This window comes from Amblyraja radiata, chromosome 26 (assembly GCF_010909765.2).
Source record: "Amblyraja radiata isolate CabotCenter1 chromosome 26, sAmbRad1.1.pri, whole genome shotgun sequence".
Lineage (NCBI taxonomy): Eukaryota > Metazoa > Chordata > Chondrichthyes > Rajiformes > Rajidae > Amblyraja > Amblyraja radiata.
Window position 1 is genome coordinate 1740755 of NC_045981.1, and position 24332 is coordinate 1765086.

Consider the following 24332-nt stretch of genomic DNA (forward strand, 5'->3'; position numbering starts at 1 on the left):
GAACGGGGAGGTGCCCGCTTCATGCAGCGCCCGTTGGAATTGGCAGCAGCGAGGCTTGGCATGTCCTGGCTGCAGTTTGTGTGTGTGTGTGTGTGAGTGTGTGAGTGTGTGTGAGTGTGAGTGTGTGTGAGTGAGTGTGAGCCCCGCGGTGTTGGTCCTGTTTGCCTGCCATCCCTCTGGTTTCACAGCAGCCGATGACGGGTGACCCCCGCACGCTGCCGGCGATTGGAAACTGACTGCAGACACACCCCAGGCGCCGTGCGTAACCAGGGCGTTGCTACTACTAAAGGGGCCACTTTTTAAGCTTCAAGTTTCTCTGACGGGACTTTGCTGTTAACGTTGAGGTCTCTCTGTCTCTGTCTCTCTCTCTCTCGCTCACACACGACTCGATTGTCCAGAATCTGCACATAGTAAGTTGAATCTTTCTTTATTTTGCTCAAAAAGATCTGAAGGGTTTCGCTTAAATGAGTTTTATTTATGCGTCTGGCAAATGTTGGAACGTGAGTTTGACATAATGCTACTAATATGGAAAATATGGTCATAAACGCTCAAGTGGTTTGTCGCGCCCATTTTTAGTTTTTCTTTTTTTTATATGAAATAAATGTGCTGTTTAATTTCTTTACTTTTGAGAAAAGCCAAGAAAGTTGTTGTGAGCGCAGCGGCGGGGTTGTAATTATAGACAGCCGCGCTTTAATAGCGCTGGCGCAGAGGAAGCGACGGTCACCGTGCCGGCCACTGACTTATCTCCCTGCACCGTTTTATTTATTTGTTGATTTATTAACATTCTCCTCCATCGGTTTCTGCAACAATTTATCAAGGACGTCACCGAGTCGCCCTACAAGTGGAATATGAGAAACGGTTTCCCAGATGTTGTTTTTGGGGGGAGGGGAGGGGAGGAGGGGGGTGGGTGAGTTTGCCACATGTTGCCACTTGTTTATTTAACGGAACGCTTTGCTGGTTTCACGCTGTATACCGATTATTAATTGGAAGACGCATTTGGAGTTTGTGAGCGGGGCGGGGGGGTTGTAGCTGGATGAGGACTGTTCCTGTCATAGGGAGTTGGTTGTGATCACCCGCGCTTGCTAATTACACTCTGTGGCGATTGACAGACATTGACTCGGCTCTCTGGCTGAAAGGCGCCTTTGTGAGGAGCGGGCTGAGGTTGGGGCTAATAAAAACACAGCCCCTGAAACTGGCGCTGCCGCGATCTCTTTCCCAACGGGTTATTTTCCTGCTTCATCCATTCTAAATCCGAAAGGAATGACTGAGAGCCATCACCAGTTAATTATTTGGCGGGCTGATGTAATCTAACCGCTGGTTCAATTTGGTATTTTATTTAAATGAATGAAACATGGTTCCAATGATTTAAAAATGGAAATTGTAATTTCAGGGACCAAATTACAGAAAAGGGACAAAGTTGATCTTTAGTGTTCAAAACGCTGCTTGTTTGGAAATTAACTGGACGGTTTTGCATTTAGAGGAATATATTCTGAATTATTAAATGCTTCAATACAAGGGGGACATATGTAGCATTTTAATGCAATTTAAAATATATTTTACTTATGTTGTCCTGGAAAATTGTGTTCTGGATTTCTTGTATTCTTAGTCGAGGATACCGTAACTGTAAAGCGATGCAAACTTTCATCGCAGTGAACATTTTTGTTACTGTAAAGATTAAACTGTGCAAGCGAGTGTGGTTTTACTCACAATCTAACGGTGCCCGCGATGCTCAGGGGCGTCCTCTATCGGACACTCGCTGTCCTGCCTTCCTGACACGCCCTAGTTTTAATAAGATCTCTGCAGCAAGGCGGGCGAGAGTGTCAGACATTGTCGGAGCTCTTTGCTTGTAGTTCGTAGGGAACTCACCTCCTTTTCTTTTCTCTTCTCGGCTCCCTCTTCTTTTTTTAATAGTCTCCAACTTGAAAAGTCGTCAAAATGATCGTCTTGTTGGCGGGCATCATTGTGCTTCATCTGAGCGTCCTGGTTTTGCTGCTCATTTCTACTATTGTCAATGTAAGTACAACCAAACATTCCTCTGCCTTTAGACTGAGAGATAGACGTTGCAAACGTGCACTCAATGGTCTCAGCAAGGTTATCAATTAGAATTATGTTTTACAGTTTGTGAATAATGCACAGGATCAGATTTAATGATTATTCGATCTCGGGATGTATTTACTTTATAAGTGGTTGGAAGTTTTCCGTTATAGATAAATAGTTATATTTTTATTCGTTTTTAAAAAAAATCAAAAAAATCTAGAAGTTGCTCAAAAATGCTAAGAGGGAATATTATAGCGGATCCCGTGTTGCATGGTTTTAAATTAATGTGGCGCCCATTTAGTTTAAAAGGGTTCGTTGGTCACGAAACAAAATGCATTTCGAATTAACGATATCCAGATGTTGATTTCAGGCTGTTCAAAATCAAATGCCTATAAACCATGAAATATCCCGTTGAATTGACTGGAATTTCTTCTGCAGAAGTCGTGTTTGATGTAGTGCGATTTTTGTTTTTGTTTTCTGTACAGTCCTGGTGGTATTACGGCGAATCCTATAGTTTGGATATCTGGCAGAATTGTACATGGGTCGATTCCTGGAACTGCCAGCAATATACTACGAACGGTGAGTGCCTTATCCTCTGCTCCCTTTTCACCTCTGATATAAACTTCAGAGTCTGCAAATGCAAGTCTTGCAAACGGTTATCACTCGGGGAGAGTTTGTGTGTTTAACGTTTGCTAATTTGATTATTTTTTTAAAGAGAAGGCTGCAGAAACTCTAATCTCTGAGTTAGCAGCTCGCGTGGACCATGTTTAAGGTGGAAGGTTGGTGTGGGTGCGGTCCGTGCGAGGTCTAGAAGCGCCTAGTGACCGCGCTGCGAAACTACAGCCCAATGGTCCCATGTGTGAATCTTGGCATCGCCTGGCCCTGCAGAGTCAGCGCTTTGCAGCAAGTGGGCTGGGCCTGGATTAGCCAGCAATAGCGCAACGTAGGCAAAAATCTCCCATTCATTCAAATCCACTCAGTTTCAATTACATTTTTTTTCTGTGTAACACTGTTTTTATTCTCCCTCCTATTGCCATTGGCAAATATGACGATGCTTCTGGGCCACTAGAATTTAACTGCTAAGCAAATCTTCAATTAATTTAATTCCAGCCATTTTTATTCATTACTTTTTATTCAAACGGACTTGATAAGTAGTGAGACATTTGTATGAATCATTTTTTTTTAACTCTAACAGAACATTGGTATTGGATATTGCAAACATTTTTTTTTAAAAGCTTCCAATTTAGAAAAAAAGAACTGCAGCTGCTGGTTTATGCCAAAGGTAGACACAAGTGCTGGAGTAACTCAGCGGGTCAGGCAGCATCTCTGGAGATAAAGGATGGGCGATGTTTTGGGTTGGGACCCTTCATCAGTCTTCATTCCAGACATCACCTATCCTTTTTCTCTGGAGAAGCTGCCTGACCCGCTGAGTTACTCCAGCACTTTGTGTCTATTTATTGAAACAATTCAATGATGAATATAATCATTTTGCTTGTGATATTATAGATGCACAAGATTCTTTGAAACTTAAGCCTGGCATACCTCCCCCTGATGAGTGTGCCATTACTTACAAGAAAGTTTCCCATTTCGGTGATTCTTTCTGGTATGCGTTCTCAGCATGAGCAAATTGTCTATTTAGTTTAGGGATTCAGCATGGAAACATGCCCTTCAGCCCACTGAATCCATGCTGACAATAGATCACCCGTTCACACTAGCTCTGTTATCCCATTTCTACAAACTAGGGGGAAATTTACAGAGGCTAATTAACTTACAAACCTGCACATCTTTGGGATGTGGGAGGAAACTCATGTGGTGTCACAGGGATAACATGCAAACTCCACACAGACAGCCCCTGAGGTTTGAATCGAACCTGTGTCTCTTAAGCTATGAGACAACAGCTGTACATGCTGTGCCACTGTGCTGACCAACAATGACTGCACTTCACAAATATTTCAGTAGCAATAAATTCGAATCTCTTTGTTTAATTCCATTTGGCAGAAGACACAAAATAGTCATTTTAGAGCCGTTATGTTTTCTATCCCATTTCTACAGATTATGGTCACATTTTTTTTAATGCAATCACATTTGGAACTGGAAATCCCCCAATATCAAACCAGTTCATCAATTTGCTTTTAAGTTGTTAAGAAAATACCTGTTAGTTGTGTTCAATAATTGTGCATATCAGATATGTTACAGTTGGACACTATCCACATATGAAACTCAAGAATTAATATCGGGCAAAACAGTCATGATCGGTTTTATTTCCAAAAATATCCTGATAGTGAAATGTGGAATCTTACTGTGCTTCTAGTTTGCTGTGAACATTGATATTTAAAATAAAGCAGGTTGAAAAGAAAATCATATGGTTAAGATAGTAATTTCATGACATCCAAAGGTCTTCCTCTTTGACTGAAGCAAACTGAAGGATTCTAAACCGCTGCATGGATGCAGTTCATCATAATGTACTCACAGAAATATACTTCTAGAGTGATCTAGTCCATTTTATTGTAAAAAATAACTTGAGCTAACTAAAATGGGAATCATCAGTTTTGTTTTCAGTGTTGAATAAATTGCTAAATCCATTTACTCGAGTAATAATACTAAGTTTTGGCACAACTTAAATCAGTTTTTTTTTTTTAAGTAGCCTTTTCTTGATAATTTGTTCAAGAATAGGTACTGGTTAAAATAGCCCAAATTACAGAGGGGTTAAGATTTGCTTAATTTTCTTTCTAAGTGTGAAGAAATAATGTCGTGATATTTCAATACTCAAAGTTTTCTAGTATGGCAGCTAGTTTGCTCTTGTCATAAGCTTTGCGTGAACAATTATCCCTGCTGTTCTTGGTTATAGTTTGTTACTAAGCGTGCTGAGCTGCTTCTCATTTGAATGCTAGAAGCTTTTGCATACCATTCTGCAGAATGGGTGGGAGGTGGGATGACTGCCACTGTAGGAGGTGGACATGAGAATCTACTGTGACCTTTAAAGCAGAGGTGTATTTGCAACGGCTTTGGAATAGCAATTGTTCACACGAACAAGGGGATTTCAGAATGTGGAAAAAAGCTATGGGAGGAAAACAACTCAGATGTTTTTGGAGATTTCTAGAAAATAACCCTTCTCTTCCAAACGAAAGCAAACCTAAATGTTTCCAATATTCTGCAATTTTTATTTTACACATGCTACAAAGCACGCCTCCCTGTATCTGTAACATTTGGTATTTAGAACTTATTGCCCGCTTCAGGAAACTATGATTGCTGGCAATGGACTCTGAATCCAAAGCTTTAATTTGCAATTCACTGGTCACCTTTTTGAGCCACAGTTGCAAAAATGCCAGTGAAGTATGTTATGTAGGTTCATTAACCCTCTGTAAATTGCCCAAGGTGTGTAGGGAGTGGATGAGAAAGTAGGATAACATAGACCTGGAGTGAATGGGTGATCAATGGTCAGCGTGGACTGAAGAGCCTGTCTCCATGCTATCTGTTTAACGTAAGTTCAATTAGTGGTTTAACAAAGAACAGAATAAAGTCCATATATTATTTGGTCACCCTCTTATCTTAATTAAACCAACAAAATTCAATCGATACTTTATGCTGACTTTAAAAAAAAAAATGTCTTCGCATTTCTGTAACTCAAATGATAAACACAAGATGCCAAACGGTTGGCTAAATATATCTGTTTGTTTCTGACAGTGACATCATTTAGCCATACGTATCTAAATTCTGCCATATCAGTCAACAAACTTGGGCTAAAGCACAACCCAACAACTATGCATAAAATGAAATCTTAATCCTTTTTAACTAGTATCAGAGTATCGAGAAAATTGCTGAAAAAAGAAATGAGGTATAGATTAAAGGAATAGATTTGATAGATGCACAGAGTCACTAGCCCAGAGTAGGGCAATCGAGAACCAGAGGACATAGGATTAAGGTGAGAGGGGACAGATTTAATAGGAATCTGAAGGGTAACTTATTTACACAGATGGTGATGAGTGTATGGAACGAGCTGCCGGAGGAGGTAGTTGAGGCAGCTACCATTGCACTATTTAGACAGGTACACGGATAGGACAGGTTTAGAGGGATATGGGCAAATGCAGACAGTTGGGACTAGTGTGGATGGGGCATGTGGATTGGTGTGGGCAAGTTGGGCCGAAGTTGGGCTGTTTCCACACTATGACTCCAGGTAGGAAACTAGCAACAGTTTCCATAAACTAATCCCTCTAGTCTTCATCCACAATATACAGAGCACAAACTTTGAATCCCAAGGAAAATAGAGATAATGGGGGTAGGGAGATAAGTTTATTTTGTGATCTGGCACCCCAATACTACTGATGTGGATATAGTATGTTAGTTTTTTTTTTTTTTCAGAAGACAGTGGAAGCAGAGATGTATATTACTTTTAGGTAGAGTTAGATAAGTTTTATGTCAGAGTCAGTGGAATGTTATGGTAGTGGGGGTAGGAATGTGGAGTTCATGTCACAATCAAATCTGCGGTGATCTTACTGAATAGTGGAACGGGCACATGGGACTGACTGGCATGTTCCCGATTGGAAAGTTAAGTTTCAATTTTCCAAAACTCTTGAATAGTGCATTACCGCAGCCGGCGACGCAGAAACAAGGAATCACAGATGCTGGTTTACAGCGAAAGCCACAAAATATTGAACCAACTCAGCGGGTCAGGCAGCATCTCCGGAGAACATGGACATCAAGAACATGACTCCACATTCCTGTCTATCCATGTTCTCCTGCGATGCTGCCTGACCCGCTGAGTAATGCCCCTGTCCCACTTAGGACACCTGAGTGGAAACCTCTGGAGACTTTGCGCCCCACCCAAGGTTTCTGTGCAGTTCCCGGAGGTTGCAGGAGGTTGCAGGTAGTGGAAGTAGGTAGGGAGACTGACAAAAACTTCTGGGAACCGCACGGAAACCTTGGGTGGGGCGCAAAGTCTCCAGAGGTTTCCGTTCAGGTTTCCTAAGTGGGACAGGGGCATAACTCCAGCACTTAGTGTCTTTTTTATAGATATTTATCCACCTTCTTAGATTTTGTTTCTACTTTGTAGAGTTGTGAAGCTACCAGGAATGCCGCAATGCTCATTCATTGCTTGCTAACACTTTTCCTCTTGGCTTGTATTTACAGAATGGCTGCAAGCTGTTCAGGCGATGATGATCTTGTCCATCATCTTCTGCTTCCTGTCGGTGATTCTGTTTTTCTGCCAGCTATTTGCACTTCAGAAAGGAGGTCGCTTTTACATCACTGGAGTCTTTCAGCTGCTGGCAGGTAAGCCTAAATAATTAGTATTTGTATTTCCACTGTGCCCATGGATAAATCAAGCAGCAATTTCATTGCAGGAAGGAGACGTTTTTCCCATTGCATTAAATAATGAGCATGGTGTCTGGAGTAGTTTTTATGGGCTGTATATTATGAAGATTAATGTGCACAAATCGCTCACCCAGCATTCCAAATGCATTATCCCTGTTTCCTTCCACTTGGCTAAATATTGTTTTTAGTTTGGAGATACAGTGAGAAAACAGGCCCTTCGGCCCACCAAGTCTGCACCGACCAGTGATCCCCGCACATTAACATTATCCTACACACACTAGGGACACACTTTATATTTGTACCAAGCCGATTACCTGTAAGGGTGAAAATCACAGATCTCTGAGAAAACCCATGCGGTCACATGGAGAACGTAAAAACCTTGTACAGACAGCACCCGCAGTCAGGATTGACCGTGGGTCTCGGGCGCTGAATATTCGCTAACAGATGAAAAATACCTTCTTGTGCATGGAGTTGGGCTCATAATAAAACGGAGGTTATCGACCACTGACGTCCATTGCATTTACTGAGGGAGCGATCACTCCAGGGCCAGGAGATGTCTTGCACAGGTGATCGCACCAGCAGCTTGGGGGTGGGGGGGTAGTGAGCTGGGAATGTGCTCAGCGCTTTGAATACTTGCAGCTGATACTCTGATATACTCTGAGCTTAGTTAACTAGTATGCAAACACAGTTATGTGAGCTTAGAGATTCATTTGCGTGGCACATAATGGGTTTCGGAGCGGTGGTCATGTCTATGCACGGTGCATGCTGGAGTGAAGTCATCAGCCCTGGAACATCACACCTTCGAAAAAGAAACGGTTCACGGTGTAGACAAGGACACAACCACTAATGGAAGGAAACACCCCTTTAAGAGATGGACCTCATCTGACCATGGTTCTGGCATCTGCTATGGAAAACTAACTTGGGTTCCGCTCCACTACTCTAAGGATGGATTCTTTGGATGTCACGTGAGACCTTCCAATTTTTACGATGGGCTATAGGACCATTTTGATCTTCTCTTTGGATATTCACCTCTGCGTCAAGATGTCCATCCAAGCATTGGAGAAGCAGGATACTGGTTTCCAGCTGCTTCCTTGAACACTCAACGTTGGGTCACACAGTGGGGCCTCGTTACTTTCATCAATGGCCGCACTGAGGACCTCTGCTTCTCCAGCCGAGAACTGACGTTGAGGAGGTAAGTTAACGCTGTGCATGTGACTCCGGAAACTGCAAACAGTCAGAAGCGGAGCAGTGCAGTGAGCCTGTGGATGGCATCAGCTCCATGCATGATGCCTCAAATCATATCTCAGCAGCCCTGATAACTGCTGGAGAAGGGCCCCTCTACAGCAGTGTGGCTTCAGTGTTTATAGAGATACAGCACAGAAACAGGCCCTTCTTTCCGCTGAGCCATCGATGACCAGTAATCACCGCTGAACACTAGCCCTACCTTCCTCACTAGAGACAATTTACAAAAGCCAATTAACCTACAAACCTGTACATCTTTGGGATGCGGGAAGAAACTGGAGCATCAGGGAAAACGAATGCAGTCGCGGGAGAACGTACAAACTCCATAAAGACAGCACCTGTAGTCAGGATTGAACCTGGTTATTTGGTCCTGTAAGGCAGCAACTCTACCATTGTGCCGCCCTATTGCTGTGCAAGTTCTAGCCCACGGCCCCTCCATGCCTACGTGGGAAGCCTGCCACAGAAACAAGACGCCCTTGACAGATTGTGCCTGATGGGAAAGCAGTAATAATATTTCTCGTGATGTGTAAGAAGAAACTACAGATGTTGGTTTAAACCGAAGATAGATACAAAAAGCTGGAGTAACTCAGCGGAACAGGCAGCATCTCTGGAGAGAAGGGTGATGTTTCAGGTCGAAACCCTTCTTCAGACTGGTTATGGATAAGGGAAACGAGAGATATAGACGGTGATGTGGAGAGATAAAGAACGATGAATGAAAGATACACAAAAAAGTAACGATGATATAGGAAACAGGCCATTGTTAGCTGTTTGTTGGGTGAAAATGAGAAGCTGGTGCAACTTGGCTGGGGGAGGTATAGAGAGAGAGAGAGAGAGAGAGAGGGAATGTCGGGGCTAGCTGAAGTGAGTGAAATCAATAATCATACCACTGGACTCTTAGCTGCCCAAGCGAAATATGAGATGCTGTTCTTCCAATTTGTGTTTAGCCTCACTCTGACAATGGAGGAAACCTAGGACAGGAAGTTCTGTGTAGGAATGGGAAGGAGATTTAAAGTGTCCAGCAACTGGGAGATCAGGTTGGTTCAGATGGGCTGAGCGAAGTTGTTCTGTGAAACGATTGCCCAGTTTGCGTTTGGTCTCGCCGATGTAAGAATCCACATCTTGAACAACGGATACAGTAGATGAGGTTGGAAGAGGTGCAAGTGAACCTCTGCCTAACCTGAAAGAACTGACTGGGTTCCTGGACATAGTCAAGGAAGAAGGTATAGCGGCAGGTGTTGCATCTTCTGCAGTTGCAGGGGAAGGAACCTGGGGAGGAGGTGGTCTGGAGGGGAAGGGATGAGTTAACCAGGGAGTTGTGGAGGGAACGGTCTCTGCCGAAGACGGAAAGGGGTGGAGATGAGAAAATGTGGCTAGTGGTGGCATCACGTTGGAGGTGGCAGAAATTTCAGAGGATTGTGTGTTGTATGCGACGGCTGATGGGGTGGAAGGTAAGGACTAGGGGGACTCTGTCTCTGTTGCGGCGAAGGGGAGCAAGGGCGGAGCTGCGGGGTACTGAGGAGACGCGTGAGGGCCTCATCTATGATGGGAGAGGGGAACCCCTGTTCCCTAAAGAATGAGGACATCTTGGATGTCCTAGTATGGAACACGTCATCTTGGGTGCAGATGCGGCATAGACGGAGGAATTGGGAGTAGGGGATAGAGTCTTTGCAGGAAGCAGGGTGGGAAGACGTGTGGTTGAGATAGTTGTGGGAGTCGGTGGGTTTGTAATAGACGTCAGTCAATAGTCTATTTCCTGTGATGCACTGTGAGATCAAGAAAGGGGAGGGAGGTGTCGGAGATGGTCCCAGTTTCTCGTTGTATATTTTCACACCGATTTCTACTAAAGGGAATGCACCTGAAAATGACAAATTCAAAACTAAGCTAATTTAACACTGATGTCTTTATCAGATTAATAAAATTTGGTTTTGACAGCTTTAATTGAAGCTTTGTATTTAAAAAATGTCTACAGTGCCCTCCATAATGTTTGGGACAAAGACCCATCATTTATTTATTTCCCTCTGTACACCACAATTTGAGATTTGTAATAGAAAAAAAATCACATGTGGTTAAGGTGCACTTTGTCATATTTTAATAAAGGTCATTTTTACACATTTTGGTTTCATCATTTGGAAATTACAGCTATGTTTATACATAGTCCCCCCAAAACCCCAAACCCCCCACCACATTTCATGGCACCATAATGTTTGGGACACATGGCTGCACAGATGTTTTGTAATTGCTCAGGTGTGTTTAATTGCCTCCTTAATGCAGGTATAAGAGAGCTCTCAGTACCTAGTCTTTCTTCCAGTCTCTCTGTCAACTTTGGAAACTTTTATTGCTGTTTATCAACATGAGGACCAAAGTTGTGCCAATGAAAGCCAAAGAAGCCATTATGAGACTGAGAAACAAGAATAAAACTGTTAGAGACATCAGCCAAACCTTAGGCTTACCAAAATCAACTGTTTGGAACATCATTAAGAAGAAAGAGAGCACTGGTGAGCTTACTAATCGCAAAGGGACTGGCAGGCCAAGGAAGACCTCCACAGCTGATGACAGAAGAATTCTCTCTGTAATAAAGAAAAATCCCCAAACACCTGTCCGACAGATCAGAAACACTCTTCATGAGTCAGGTGTGGATTTGTCAATGACCACTGTCTGCAGAAGACTTCATGAACAGAAATACAGAGGCTACACTGCAAGATGCAAACTACTGGTTAGCTGCAAAAATAGGATGGCCAGGTTACAGTTAGTCAAGAAGCACTTAAAAGAGCAACAACAGTTCTGGAAAAAGGTCTTGTGGACAGATGGGATGAGGATTAACATATCAGATTGATGGCAAGAGAAAAGCATGGAGGAGAGAAGGAACTGCCCAATACCACCTCATCTGTGAAACACGGTGGTGGGGGTGTTATGGCCTGGACATGTATGGCTGCTGGAGGTAATGGCTCACTTATCTTCATTGATGATATAACTGCTGGTGGTAGTAATATAATGAATTATTAAGTGTATAGACATCCTATCTGCTCAAGTTCAAAGAAATGTCTCAAAACTCATTGGCCGACGGTTCATTCTACAGCAAGACAATGATCCCAAACATACTGTTAAAGCAACAAAGGAGTTTTTCAAAGCTAAAAAATTGTCAGTTTTTGAGTGGCCAAGTCAACCACCCGATCTGAACCTAATTGAGCATGCCTTTTATATGCTGAAGAGAAGTCTGAAGGGGACTAGCCCCCAAAACAAGCATAAGCTAAAGATGGCTGCAATACAGGCCTGGCAGAGCATCACCAGAGAAGACACCCAGCAACTGGTGATGTCCATGAATCGCAGACTTCAAGCAGTCATTGCATGCGAAGGATATGCAACAAAATACTAAACATGACTACCTTCATTTATATGACATTGCTGTGTTCCAAACATTATGGTGCCCTGAAATGGGAGTGACTATGTATAAACATTTTTAAACCTGTGCCCTCTAGTTTTAGACCCCATACATTAAGAAAATAGTTTGTGGCTATTCACCTTATTTATGGCCCACTGTTAGGTCACCCCTCGGCATCCTTTGGGAAAATAACTAGCCTCTCCTCGCTCAAAATTTTCAGGCTTAATAACTTCCTCATAAATCATTTTTGCATCCTTTCCAGCTTAATGACATCCTTCCTATAGCTGGCCACCCAGAGCTACACACAGTGCTAACAGTGTGGTCCCACCAATGACTTGGGCAACATAACATTCCAATTCCTGCACTCAATGACCTGACTAATAAAGGCAAACATGACAAACCACCTCTTCGCCACCTTATCCACCCTTGTTGGCGCTTTCATGAAACTATGTACCTACACCCCTCGGTCTCTCTCTTCCACTACACTCCCCAGGACCCTAATATTTACAGTGCATGTCCTGCCCTGGTTTGAGTCACCAAAATGCAACCTGTCGCATTTAACCCAAATTAAACACCATCTGCCATTCCTCTGCCCATTGGCCTGGTTCGATCAGGATCCCATTGTAATGTTAGATCCAGAAACCTTCCTCATCGTCCACCACACCTCAAACTTTAGTGTCATCGGCAAACTTACCAACCTAAGCCACCTACATTCACAACCAAATCATTAACATAAACACCGAACAATTGTCGCAGTAGTGAAACCTGTGGCACACCACTTGTTATAAGCCTCCAGACTAAAAACACCACTCTGCCACCTTCCCTTACCTCCTACCTCCAAGCCAATTTTAAATCCAACTGGCTAGCTCGTCCTGGATCCCATGTGACCTCACTTCACTGGTCGACTACTTCCAGCGTTTCTGTTTTGTTTAAGTCTAGCCAATAGTCATGCTGCTAAAACTAGGTCAAAACACTTGGTTAAAAAGAATTCGACATGCCCGCCAACTAATGGTGATTCTATTCATAGCACATTCTCGACATATTGAAATACCTCCATCTACAGGTCCCCACAACTTCAATTTCATTGCAATATTTCCTATTTCAACATTAAGCAAACTAAGTCTGCAATATTCAAGAATGCGTCAATTGTTAAAAATTTGACAGCATGAATTTTTCAGAAGGCATCAACAATGTTTCTCCGTCCCACCCCATCCTCTCGCTCCAAATGTGCAGCCAAGCCTATCCATGCCAACAGACATAGAGTATAATATTTAAATAAAATCTATACGCATTGTACTGGAACACAAAAATGTCAATAAACTATTTTCAGCTCATGTCCTATCAAAGCCCTTGTACTATTCTGGGATTTAAAACTTCAGGAATCTGATCTGCAGCAATTCCTCATTACATTTGTCTGTCAAGTTACTTCATGCTAATTCCACATCACATAGCACCAGTCATATGATGATTGATTTTGAGTTTACTGTGGGGCGAATGATTCCTACAGTGTGTGATTATCCTTGTATTGTGTGCAGTGAGAGCTCATTCTCACCGGCTCTACAATGGACAATCATATATACTCATGTTACGTATTGCAGGAATAGACTCTATTCGGATATGGGTTATCAATTATTTTTGTTTAATATGTTACCTATAAGTTGTGTTTACAGCCCTGTTATGCCGCAAGTAAGAATTTTGTTCCATTTTCGGTACATACAACAATTAAACACTTTTTGATTCTTGACTTTTTTGATTGGGTCAAATTCTTTTTTGGGCAGAATGGTGGTGGGGTGTGAAGGGGAGGAGAAGCATGTAGTAGTGCAGGTGGGGTACAAGGGAGGCAAGGAGGGGGGGGAGAGAGAAGGGTGGTTTGGAGGAGAAAAGAGGGTGGGGTTGTGCGAGGTTAACTAAGATTGGAGAATTTATTATTCAAACTGTTGGGTTGTACGCTACCCAAGCTACCTCCAGTTTGCGTGGGGACTCATTTATCATCTTATCCTTTCGCTACCATGAACCGGTTTGAAGGCACGTTGTTGTAAACAAAGTTGTTGCCATTCTTTGTTGAGAACTTCCACCAAAGTTCATTGACATATTATTATTTTTAGTGGGGCAGAATGTAAAATCACATCAAAGTAGATTATCGTCAGGATTGACTTGTTAGACTTTACTTTAGACTTTTGAGGTCCAGTGCGGAAACAGGCCTTTCGGCCCATCGAGTCCATGCTGACCAGTGATCACACTATATATTAGCACTGTCCTACACACTAGGTATGGATGACGTTTTGGGTCGAGACCCTTCTTCAGTCGGGAGGGGTGATACAGAGATAAGGAAGTTTAATGTGTGGGAACGAGCCATCTAATGGGATGGAGATCAAAGAAAATGTAGAATAGATCGTTGTTAGCTAGAAGGTAACAGCAAAGCCTCTCCCCTCTGGAGAGTTTTTCTATACGGATTTAGCCGGCTGCTTTTGTTAAAGGTTTTTTTTCCTGAGTTGTTGACGATATCTACGGGTGGCTGATTTCAATTGATTGAATTATTTTTGAACATGGTAATACATGTTTTTAACCGAGAGGATTTTGTAAAATGCTGTGAGTGCCATTGTGCATCTGCCTCTCTGACTTACAGGGAAATACATTCTTGAACTTGCTTGTGGCTTCAGTTTTCATATCTATTCAGTGGGCTTGGATAACAACATATGATTTGTAACATGATAAGACATCCAAGGAATTCCACAAGAATATCAAAGAAAATAATGGCAACATGAAAAAGATTCTAGGTCGTGGATATTACAAAGATTCTAACAAATAAAAACATGTGGTATTTATGATCAAATTTATGTTTCACCAAATTATGGATACAAACTCCATTTCTTGTATGAAAATCATAATGAATATGAGAAAGAAGATTTTTTTTTAAAGCAAAATGAATACTTTGAAGAAGGGTCCCGACCTGAAGCGTCACCTATCCATGTTCTCTGGAGATGCTGCTTGACCCGCTGAATTATTCCAGCACTTTTTTGTAAACTAAGAAGATTGGTCTGTAGAATCACACAGAACCCAGTCATGTTGTTAAACACATCTCAAATACATGCGGGTCGGTAGGATAATTAGCTGCTGTAAATTGTCTGTAATGTGCCGTTTTTAAAAACTTTTTTTTGTTTCTTCATTCCGGGAGACAAACAGCGGTAGAATTATTAATTCACTTCTTCCTCCCCAAGTATCAATTTAAGGGTGTTCCTATTTAAAATAACCAAACTAATGTCTAAGCACAGCTTGAGGTTATAAAATATTCTGCCGTACTTTATTCTCAACTTGGTAGAAGCAAAAGGATGCAAAGTACTAGCGTAACTCTGTGGGCCAGGCAGCATCACTCGAGAACATGCATAAGTGACATTTTGAGTTGTGACCTTTCTTCAGATTTTTTTCAGAAGCAAACTAGGTTTCAGTCATCTGAGGATCGTCAGAGGCTCAATTACTTAAAGATCTCTCAAAAGTACCTGTGTGGACCCATTAGGACCAGCAAAGTGAAGTTAACATCTTTGAGGGAACAGATAGTGTAGAAAAGGAGTATACGACGTTTCGGGTCAAGACCCTTCAGAGTTTCTCCAGCATTTTTGTCTACCTTCGATTTTTCCAGCATCTGCAGTTCCTTCTTAAACAGATAGTGTAGAATGTGATCCCGTAAAATTAGCCAATTTTGGTTTGTAATAATAATTTAATCAAAACCAAACCCTTGTCTACATCGGACTCTCGGTCCTGAGTTCGCTTTTTAAGCAGATTAGTAATCACGATAGATTGAGCTGTACATTCTTGTTAAAGCAGAGATCGTCAAGTCTCCGTTCAGACTTCTGAATTTTCACAAGATTTGCCTTGTGGGCATTTTGCTAGAAACCTCAGCGTATCTGCCAAAGAATTGTGAATAAAGGACTAAAGTCTTATGTTCATGACTGCTTACGAGGAATATTTCTGTTTTTACTCTTAAATGCTATTGGTCTTAGCTTTTCTTTAGGACGGACTTGCATTCCTTGATGGAACTGATGGAATATGATAGATTTTATGTTACAAAGCAGAGTTCTTACTATATTTAGTCTATAACACTGTTTATTCCCAGTCATGCTGTCTCCAATTTGCATTGATTGGGTTAGACCAGATGACAAATTGTAAACTCACAGTTAAAATAAGATTAAGCTGCTGTGTCTGTGAAATGCATAGGTTGTGGGACATGTAAATCAGGCCAGACTATTAAATTGATACCTATTTACACCAATCTAATTTTTTTTATTCCCGCGTTTTCCTTATTTTCCACTCCTCAGCTATACACGGGGTGCAATGAACCTACCAGCCAGCATGTCTTTGGGATGTGGGAATAAATCAGTGCATATGGAGGAAACCCATGAGAACTTGTGTACAAAATCATGAGAGGAATAGATCAGGTAGATGGGTCTGAGCTACAGGGAGTGGTTGAGCAGGCTAGGATTATTATCCTTGGAGCGCATACCTATTGGATGAGGGGTGATCTTATAGAAGAGCACAAAATTGATTGATTCTGACCTCTGCTGCTGTCCATATGGAGTTTGCACGTTTTGACTTCTGAAAATGGGACATCGTGGAACTAGTGTTGTCGGTGGTCGACGTGGAACTGGTGGGCCTAAGGTCCTGTTACCATGCTGAATCTCTAAGTAAATCCAGTAATTTCTTGTATCCTGTATCTTGTGTCCTGCTTGGTTTAAGTAAATTAATGAGCACTTGGACGTCACTCCATTTTAATCCAAAGGTAAAAATAACTTTACAAACAAAAGCTCTGTTCTTTTGCAGGCATTTGTGTAATGAGTGGAGCTGCGATATACACAGTGCAATACCCGCACATCCATGGGGAGCGCTATGATGGGAGCTATGGATTTTCCTACATCTTGGCATGGATTGCCTTTCCCTTGGCTCTTTGCAGTGGAATTATCTACATCATTCTAAGAAAACGTGAATGAGCTACCATAGATCACCACAATCCGTATGATGCCATCTTTAGAGGAATAAAAGAAACATTACTGTTTTAATTTGAAGATGTATATAGTATCTATGGTTTAAAACCTATTTATAACACTTTTTACATATATGTACATAGTATTGTTTGCTTTTTTGACAGAAGCTGTGTTTTGCAAGCTAATTAAGTGCCTACAGAACATTCATTTTTAACAGTTTACGATTAAAAAAATATTTTGCTGAAGCCAAATTCTGCAACAAAATTTTATTTTGAATAGAATATGTTAACCAAAGCGCATGTAAAATTATAGCTAGTAAGCTGTTTTTTAATAAAAGTGCAGCTTGTATAAATACATTGCTAATAGCTGACAAGTTTGAATAGTTTACTCATGTAGATACAGAACTTAAAGTTTTCAATGGTGCTATGTATTTACCATTCCTTGTCATAACCTTTAGCCATCTCACTGGAGAAATACTATTTACAAGAAGGTAAAATAAATGCTTTAATCCGACAGGATTTACTTTGTCTAACTATTTCTGTATGGAAGGAGTTTTTTTTTCTCTAGTGTTAATGTGAAGTTTTGAAAGTTAATACAAGTTAGGGGCAGCATCATCCGGACAGGTGTGAGGGGTGATTTGAGTGCCCACCATAAGATGCTGTCTGCAGCTTAATGAGGCTTCAATTATGAGGGATGTTTTGAATGCCCACCTTAATCCTTCCTTCACTCCAGTTTTAACAAGGCTTCAGATGCGCGTCCAAGGGCTGCAGTCAATGAGTTTTGATGCGTGGCCTTACCCGATTCACACCTATTCCGTCTCCTTCCTGAGTCTCTTTAACAGCGACCAGACTTTCCCTTCTGAGTCTCATTTATCGGCGTGTGAAAGTATAATGCTTCAAGTGCAGCTATTAGCAGTCGTCGTTTCTTTGCCGTCTGAGGTCCAGAGGACAGCATGCAATACTGACGGTGTTTGCGGCAGTTCTGTGCCCTTGGTGGAAGTAATGGGCAGTGGACAGAAGCAAATCAGTGTGCTGGGTGCATGATTTCACCATCACACTGCAGCCTGTCCAACACCAGTCAAAAGCCAGTGTCCCAGATCTAGTTTCTTTTTAATTTCCTAAATGCAAGAGGCATTGCCTGACTGTATTGTCAGATGTTACTTAATTTCATTATAATATAGCAGAAGATATCAGATAACTTGGTGCAGATAGGCTTTGTTCTTTAAATGCTCAGAGAATGCTATAAATGTATTGAAAATCTTAGTGTGCTGCAGTCATTGCAAATATATTGTCTGGAAATAACGTAAACTACAGTTTGCTGGAAATATGAAACAAAATGCTAATATTTCACTGTACTGACAAGTGTTCTGCTACTGAACAGTGACACGAGTTTTGCAATTGCTAAAGGGGACCACGAATAGAAAACTGTAGTGAAAGCAAATGGGAAATTAAAAAGTAATGGGGAGCAAAATAGAATTAATTGCATGCTCGGAGAGGCAAGATGCATTTTTTTTTTCGATCACAAGGATCGTTTTAACATGAAACATTGTACCATGCCACAGCAACAGTGAATTGAAAGAAAACACCATTGTCTAAATTCGCTCATTATTTGCGTTATCGTCTTCTGAACTGTGGGCTCCAGGTCAACATTTAAAGTAAAAGGTTTTCACAAATTAGTCATCAGGTTACATATATTGCAGTCAGTTGCTCTGAAGCTGATACAAGTTTACTAACTTTATTTTGCATTATCATCTGACAGAGCCATTAGCATTGCCCTTCAGGGATTAAAAAAGCTTCATATTTATTTATTTTTAAAACTTTTTTTCCAAAGTGATGTTGGCAAAATTAAAAATAAGATTTAACTATTTTATCAGCGGTCTAAAATTGTTGTTGACTTTGAGACAAGCTTACACAATGATACGTGGACCTTTTTGGAGATTGTGGGGGTGATCAGTGTGAAATGATGTGTTAGCTTTTCTGTTTTAAAGCTGCAGAATCTCAAGGTGACATTGATCATAAGGTCATCATTGATAGGAGTAGAATTAGGCCATTCGGCCCATCAAGATTACTCCGCCATTCAATCATGGCTGATCTATCTCTCCATCCCAACCCAATTCTCCTGCCTTCTCCCCATAACCCTTGACACCTCTGTCAATATGATCATTTCATATCAACAGTTGGCATCTTAAGACGGGGAAGTAAAATACAATGTCCTGTTCAAAGTGGAAGCTATAATGGTCTCTGAACGAAACCTAAATTTAACAATGGAAAAGAAGCCTTGTGTGGATGTTCTATAGATATACCTGCTCTGCATCACAATGCATCTCTGTTTAAGATGGATGTAGCTACATTAAGTGCAGGTATCATGACATCAGTACATCAGTGTAAAATCAGTTGCAGCAATGGGATCTCAAAAGATTGAACAAATGTGTTTTCAAATGTTTATTTTATTTTTTTCTCCTTCATTTGCTCCATTGAAATTTTACAAAAAAAAACACGAGGTTTAAGAGGCTGGAGTTTACTCTTATGGTTGAGTACTTCTCCAAATTGTCGAATTTAGGTAAGAACATTTAATTCCAAAACGGCAAGATGCTGTACTTGGTGGCTGGGTAATATAGTTTGTCGCTAAGAGATAATTTGTGGGTCACTGCAGCTTTAAGCAAGGTGTTTATTACTGTATAGCACCAGAGATAAAACTATACTCATCAGTGTGGTTCACAACCACAGTCCTACACCAAAGGTAACCACTGTTTTGAAAACGTTTGGAGGAATAAACAAAACCTTGGCACTACTCAAAATAAAAGGAAATGTTGTACTTGTGGCTGTACAGTCCTTTGAAGGAATAAAGAGTGAATAGTTTGCTAAATTTATTATCCCTTTGGAAATCTGTTCTTGTTTACATAGTACAGTATAATGAAATATGACATAGTTCTTATCCTGTGTGCACATATGCAGAGTTCCTTATGCAGCTTCAGTAAAGTTCAGTGGGGAGGGGTGGGTGGGCCGGGGTGGGTTGTTGTTTTTGATGTTTGCTAACAGAAAATGCCTTATTGCATATAAGTGCAGTCATGTGTTTGATGTACTTGAATAATGATGAAAATAAATAATACTAGCTTATCTGTGCAACAAATTGTCCTTTGTTTCTCTGCCATCAACTGTTCAGACATGCTCACGATTTTTTAAATAATGCTTTCTACATTCCTTGTGGTCTGTTTTATTTTCCTTGGATTTGATTGCTAGTCAAGAGTTGTACAGCACAAAAACGGGCCCTTCAGCCCAACTTATCTATGCCAACCAAGATGCTCCGTCGACGTTATTCCCAACTGCCCAAGTCTGGCTCGTATCTAAACCTTTCCTATCCATGTATCTGTCCAAATGTCTATAGTACCTGCCTCAACAACGTCCTCTGGCAGCTCGTTCCTTATACCCACCACTCTCTGTGTAAAATAACATTGCTCCTTGGTGCCGATTAAATTTTTCCTAGGCTCGTTCTATGTAAGCACAAAGTCATCTTCTGACCTGACACAATATATAGCCTTCAAGTCTTAACAACGAATTCACCACTTTGGATAATTAGCTTTGGGCCCCACATCGATGGTTTGCATTTTTTTAGTCCCTTCTGCCAATTTCAGATTTGCCTCTTATTTGCATTCCCTGCAATAGATACCTTTAGTTATTCAATGATCCTTGCTGTGTTCAGCCAACACCTCCACGACATGTCCATGAACAAACTGCAGATGCTGGTTTATACCGAAGATAAACTGCTGGAGTAACTCAGCGGGACAGGCAGCATCTCTGGGGAAAAGGAATGGGTGACGTTTTGGGTTGAGACAGAAGATTCAGGGGAGAGGGAAATTAGAGGTATGAAAAGGCACAGAACACCACGGGCGGCACCGACGTACCTCTAGTTTCCCGCTCCGATAACTCAAACTGAAGAAACGTTTCAACCCGAAACGCCACCCATTCCTCTCCAGAGATGCTGCCTGACCCGCTGAGTTGCTCCAGCATTCAATCTCTCCTGGTGTCCACATTCCACACCCCCCTTTACCCCCCCCACCCCCCCTGTTTCTCTGTAGTTCAAAATTTGTTTCTAAAACTTTGTTATGGGAAGATGTAAATAAGAGGCAAATAGTTTATTTTTAAACAGTGGATAAGTAAGTGATCCTTCTTGTTCTAGTCCAGAACTTTTCTTTCCTTAGCAGTTGCCGTCATTAGCTTTGTAGAACATAGAACAGTACAGCACAAGAATGAGCCCTTTGGCCCACAATGTCTACACCAACTAAGATGTCGAGACCAATTCTTATCTACCCGCACATAATCCATATCCCTCCAATCCATGCATATCCATATGCCTATGCAAAGGTCCATATCTACCTCAACCACCAACCCCGGCAGGGGGTACTAGGCACTTGCCACCCTCTGAGAGAAAAAAAATAGCCTGCACATCTCCCTTATGAAGAGATGCTTTTTGAAAGAGTACAAGAGAATCAGTTTAAACATGAAAATGACAAAGGATTGGATTTAAAAGTTCCAATCAAGAGGGTTATTACCAATTCATGATTTAATTCAGCTTTGTGTAATGTTCCTCATCAGATTAATCATTGCAAGATGGAGGTGAATTCACATGTCCCTGTCTCCCAGTGACGTACCATTCTATGTTTATAGTCCACACCAGATTGGCTAACTACCTAACCGCAATCATTTCTCCTCACCAGCTTCCACACCGTCAGCACCCTTGCTTCCCCATTAATTCCCGCACTCCTGAGTTGAACAGGAGTGGCTGGATATGGGCTGGAAGATACCTTTAGATTCAGACTTTAGAGATACAACGTGGAAATAGGCCCTTTGGTCAACCGAGGCCACGCTGACCAGCAATCACCCCGTACACCAAACACTATCCTACACACTAAGGACAATTTACAATTTTTTTTACCGCAGCCAATTAACCTACAAACCTGTATGTCTTTGGATTGTGGGAAGAAACTGGAGCACTTGGAGAAAACTCATGAGGTCACAGAGAATGTACGAACTCCGTACAGCCTCACCAGTAGTCAGGATTGAACCCGGCTCTTTGGCTCTCTAAGGCAGCAACTCTACCGCTGCGCCACTGTGCCGACCTTCCTCATACCTAATATAACATTCTACAGGAAACTGCGATCACTACCGATGGCGATGATGCTTTTGAGAAGCCTCCACCAACTCCTGCCATCCAATTTGTCGAGTAGAGGCTTTAGCAATGTTCATTGTCGTTAGTTTAGAGGTTCCAGAACAAACGGTGTAAGGCAAACAGCTCTTGAGGCCAGATATGTGGATACTGCTAATTTGTGATCAAATTATCTACCATTACCTCAAAAAAAATGTTGATGCCACCAATAAAAAAGCATATTAAATTGTCTCAAATAGGATAATCAGGAACAATGTGCAGCACCGCAACGATGCTGATCAAAACACTTCCTGACTCGCCTGGATCTTCTGGTAAGCAGTCAGCCCAAGCCCACACTGCTATGGTTAATGAAACAGGCAGCAGTTATCTTCATCTGTTAACACTTGTTTAATTTAGAGATACAGCATGGAAACAGGCCCCGAGGCCCACGAGTCCGCGCCGACCAATGATCACCCATAAACAGTTATCCCATTATCTGTGTTATCCCAGTTTCACATCCTACGCACCAGAGGCGATTTGCAGAAGCCAATTAACCTACAAACCTGCACATCCTTTGAGTGTGGGAGGTAACCGGTGCAACCGGAGAAAACCCATATGGTCACAGGGAGAACGTATAAACTCCGTACAAGCAGCACCCGAAGTCAGGATCGAATCCGGGTCTCTGGTGCTGTCAGGGCAGCAATTCTATCACTGCGCCATTTGTGAGTTGTTACTTGAAGAGACGTAGCGAGTCAAACCTGAAGTATGAATGTATAAAGTAAGAGCAAGAGAAGGCCGCTCTACCAGTCGATAAGTTTGTATTTAAGAAGGAACTGCAGATGCTGGAAAATCAAAGGTAGACAAAAATGCTGGAGAAACTCAGCGGGTGCAGCAGCATCTATGGAGCGAAGGAAATAGGCAACGTGGAGTGGTGAATCTCTGGAATTCTCTGCCACAGAAGGTAGTTGAGGCCAGTTCATTGGCTATATTTAGGAGGGAGTTAGATGTGGCCTTTGTGGCTAAAGGGATCAGGGGGTATGGAGAGAAGGCAGGTACAGGATACTGAGTTGGATGATCAGCCATGATCATATTGAATGGCGGTACAGGCTCGAAGGGCCGAATGGCCAACTCCTGCACCTATTTTCTATGTTTCTATGTCTATGTTTCTATACTAGTGCGGAGACGGAAGCAGGTTACGGAAACATCCTCGTAAAAATAAAAGTTCTTTGGTAAAAATCTTCTCATTTTCAGAATTAAAATTTATTAACACAAACTGTTCCCCCGCAACGTTGATTACACTGCGAGAGGGATTTACAAAGTCGGGTCGGGTTACTGAAATGGATGGAAAAAAAGGCCCGCGTTCCGCTCCGTTGCGTACTACACGTCAGCCTATTGCATTTAGCAGGAGTGGTCTATCTTGCTCCGCTATAGGATCTTTGGATACAAGGATGCGAACAGTGGAGGTAGTAGGACGTCTAGGGTGGGAGAGGGAGGACAGAGAAGAGGGGAAGGAATACAGGAGTTACTGGTAATTAGCAAAATCAATGTTCATACCACTGGGTTATAAGCTGCTGGAGAGAAATATGAGGTGCTGCTCCTCCAATTTGACCTCACTGACAGCAGAAGTGGCCCAGGACAGAAAGGTAATTTTGGGAATGGAAATGGGAATTAAAATGTTTGGCAACTGTGAGATCTAACTGTGGAAATCAAATTCTATTTATATTTTTCATTGGGTGGTGCAGCTGGTAGAGATGGAGTCTGACAGCACCAGAGACCCAGGTTCAATCCTGACATCGGGTGCTGTCTGTGTGGAGTTGGCGTGAACTCTATTTTAATTCTGACTTTGCTGATAACTTGTTTTAAATGCTGACAAGACAAAGCTCATGCTGTTCACTAAAGCTAAATCAAAGCCCTCGGTCCTCCCTCCTATCACCACTTTGCAGGGCTCTGTGATTGAATCTGTGTCTCAATATAAATATCTGGGAATTATAATTGACGATTCTCTCTCTTTTAAACCTCATATCCAACAACTTGTGAAAAAACTAAAGATAAAATTAGGTTTTTACTTTAGAAACAAATCTTGTTTTTCTTTTGAAGCCAAAAAAAGACTTGTTGCTGCAACGTTTATGTCTGTGTTGGACTATGGTGATGTTTTATATATGAATGCATCTTCAAAATGCCTACAGTCTTTGGACACGGTCTACCATGGAGCACTGAGATTTGTTACTAATTTTAAAACCCTCACG

General features: G+C 41.8%; 1 protein-coding gene across 1 annotated transcript; it reads left to right on the forward strand.

Moving 5' to 3' along the window:
• The first annotated feature begins 257 nt into the window (after window positions 1-257).
• Window positions 258-20069, forward strand: pmp22 (peripheral myelin protein 22). The gene is made up of 5 exons (XM_033044045.1): window positions 258-410; window positions 1912-2013; window positions 2523-2616; window positions 7165-7305; window positions 16784-20069. The coding sequence occupies exons 2-5, from the start codon at window positions 1936-1938 to the stop codon at window positions 16948-16950; spliced, it is 480 nt and encodes a 159-aa protein (XP_032899936.1). The 5' UTR covers window positions 258-410; window positions 1912-1935; the 3' UTR covers window positions 16951-20069.
• Window positions 20070-24332: the final 4263 nt, after the last annotated feature.

Excerpts from the sequence above, each read along its gene's own strand:
- pmp22 (XM_033044045.1), top strand. The coding sequence starts at position 1,936 with ATGATCGTCTTGTTGGCGGGCATCATTGTGCTTCATCTGAGCGTCCTG. Across the intron at positions 2,014-2,522 it reads TCATTTCTACTATTGTCAAT|TCCTGGTGGTATTACGGCGA; the intron begins GTAAGTACAACC and ends TTTTCTGTACAG. Across the intron at positions 2,617-7,164 it reads CCAGCAATATACTACGAACG|AATGGCTGCAAGCTGTTCAG; the intron begins GTGAGTGCCTTA and ends TTGTATTTACAG.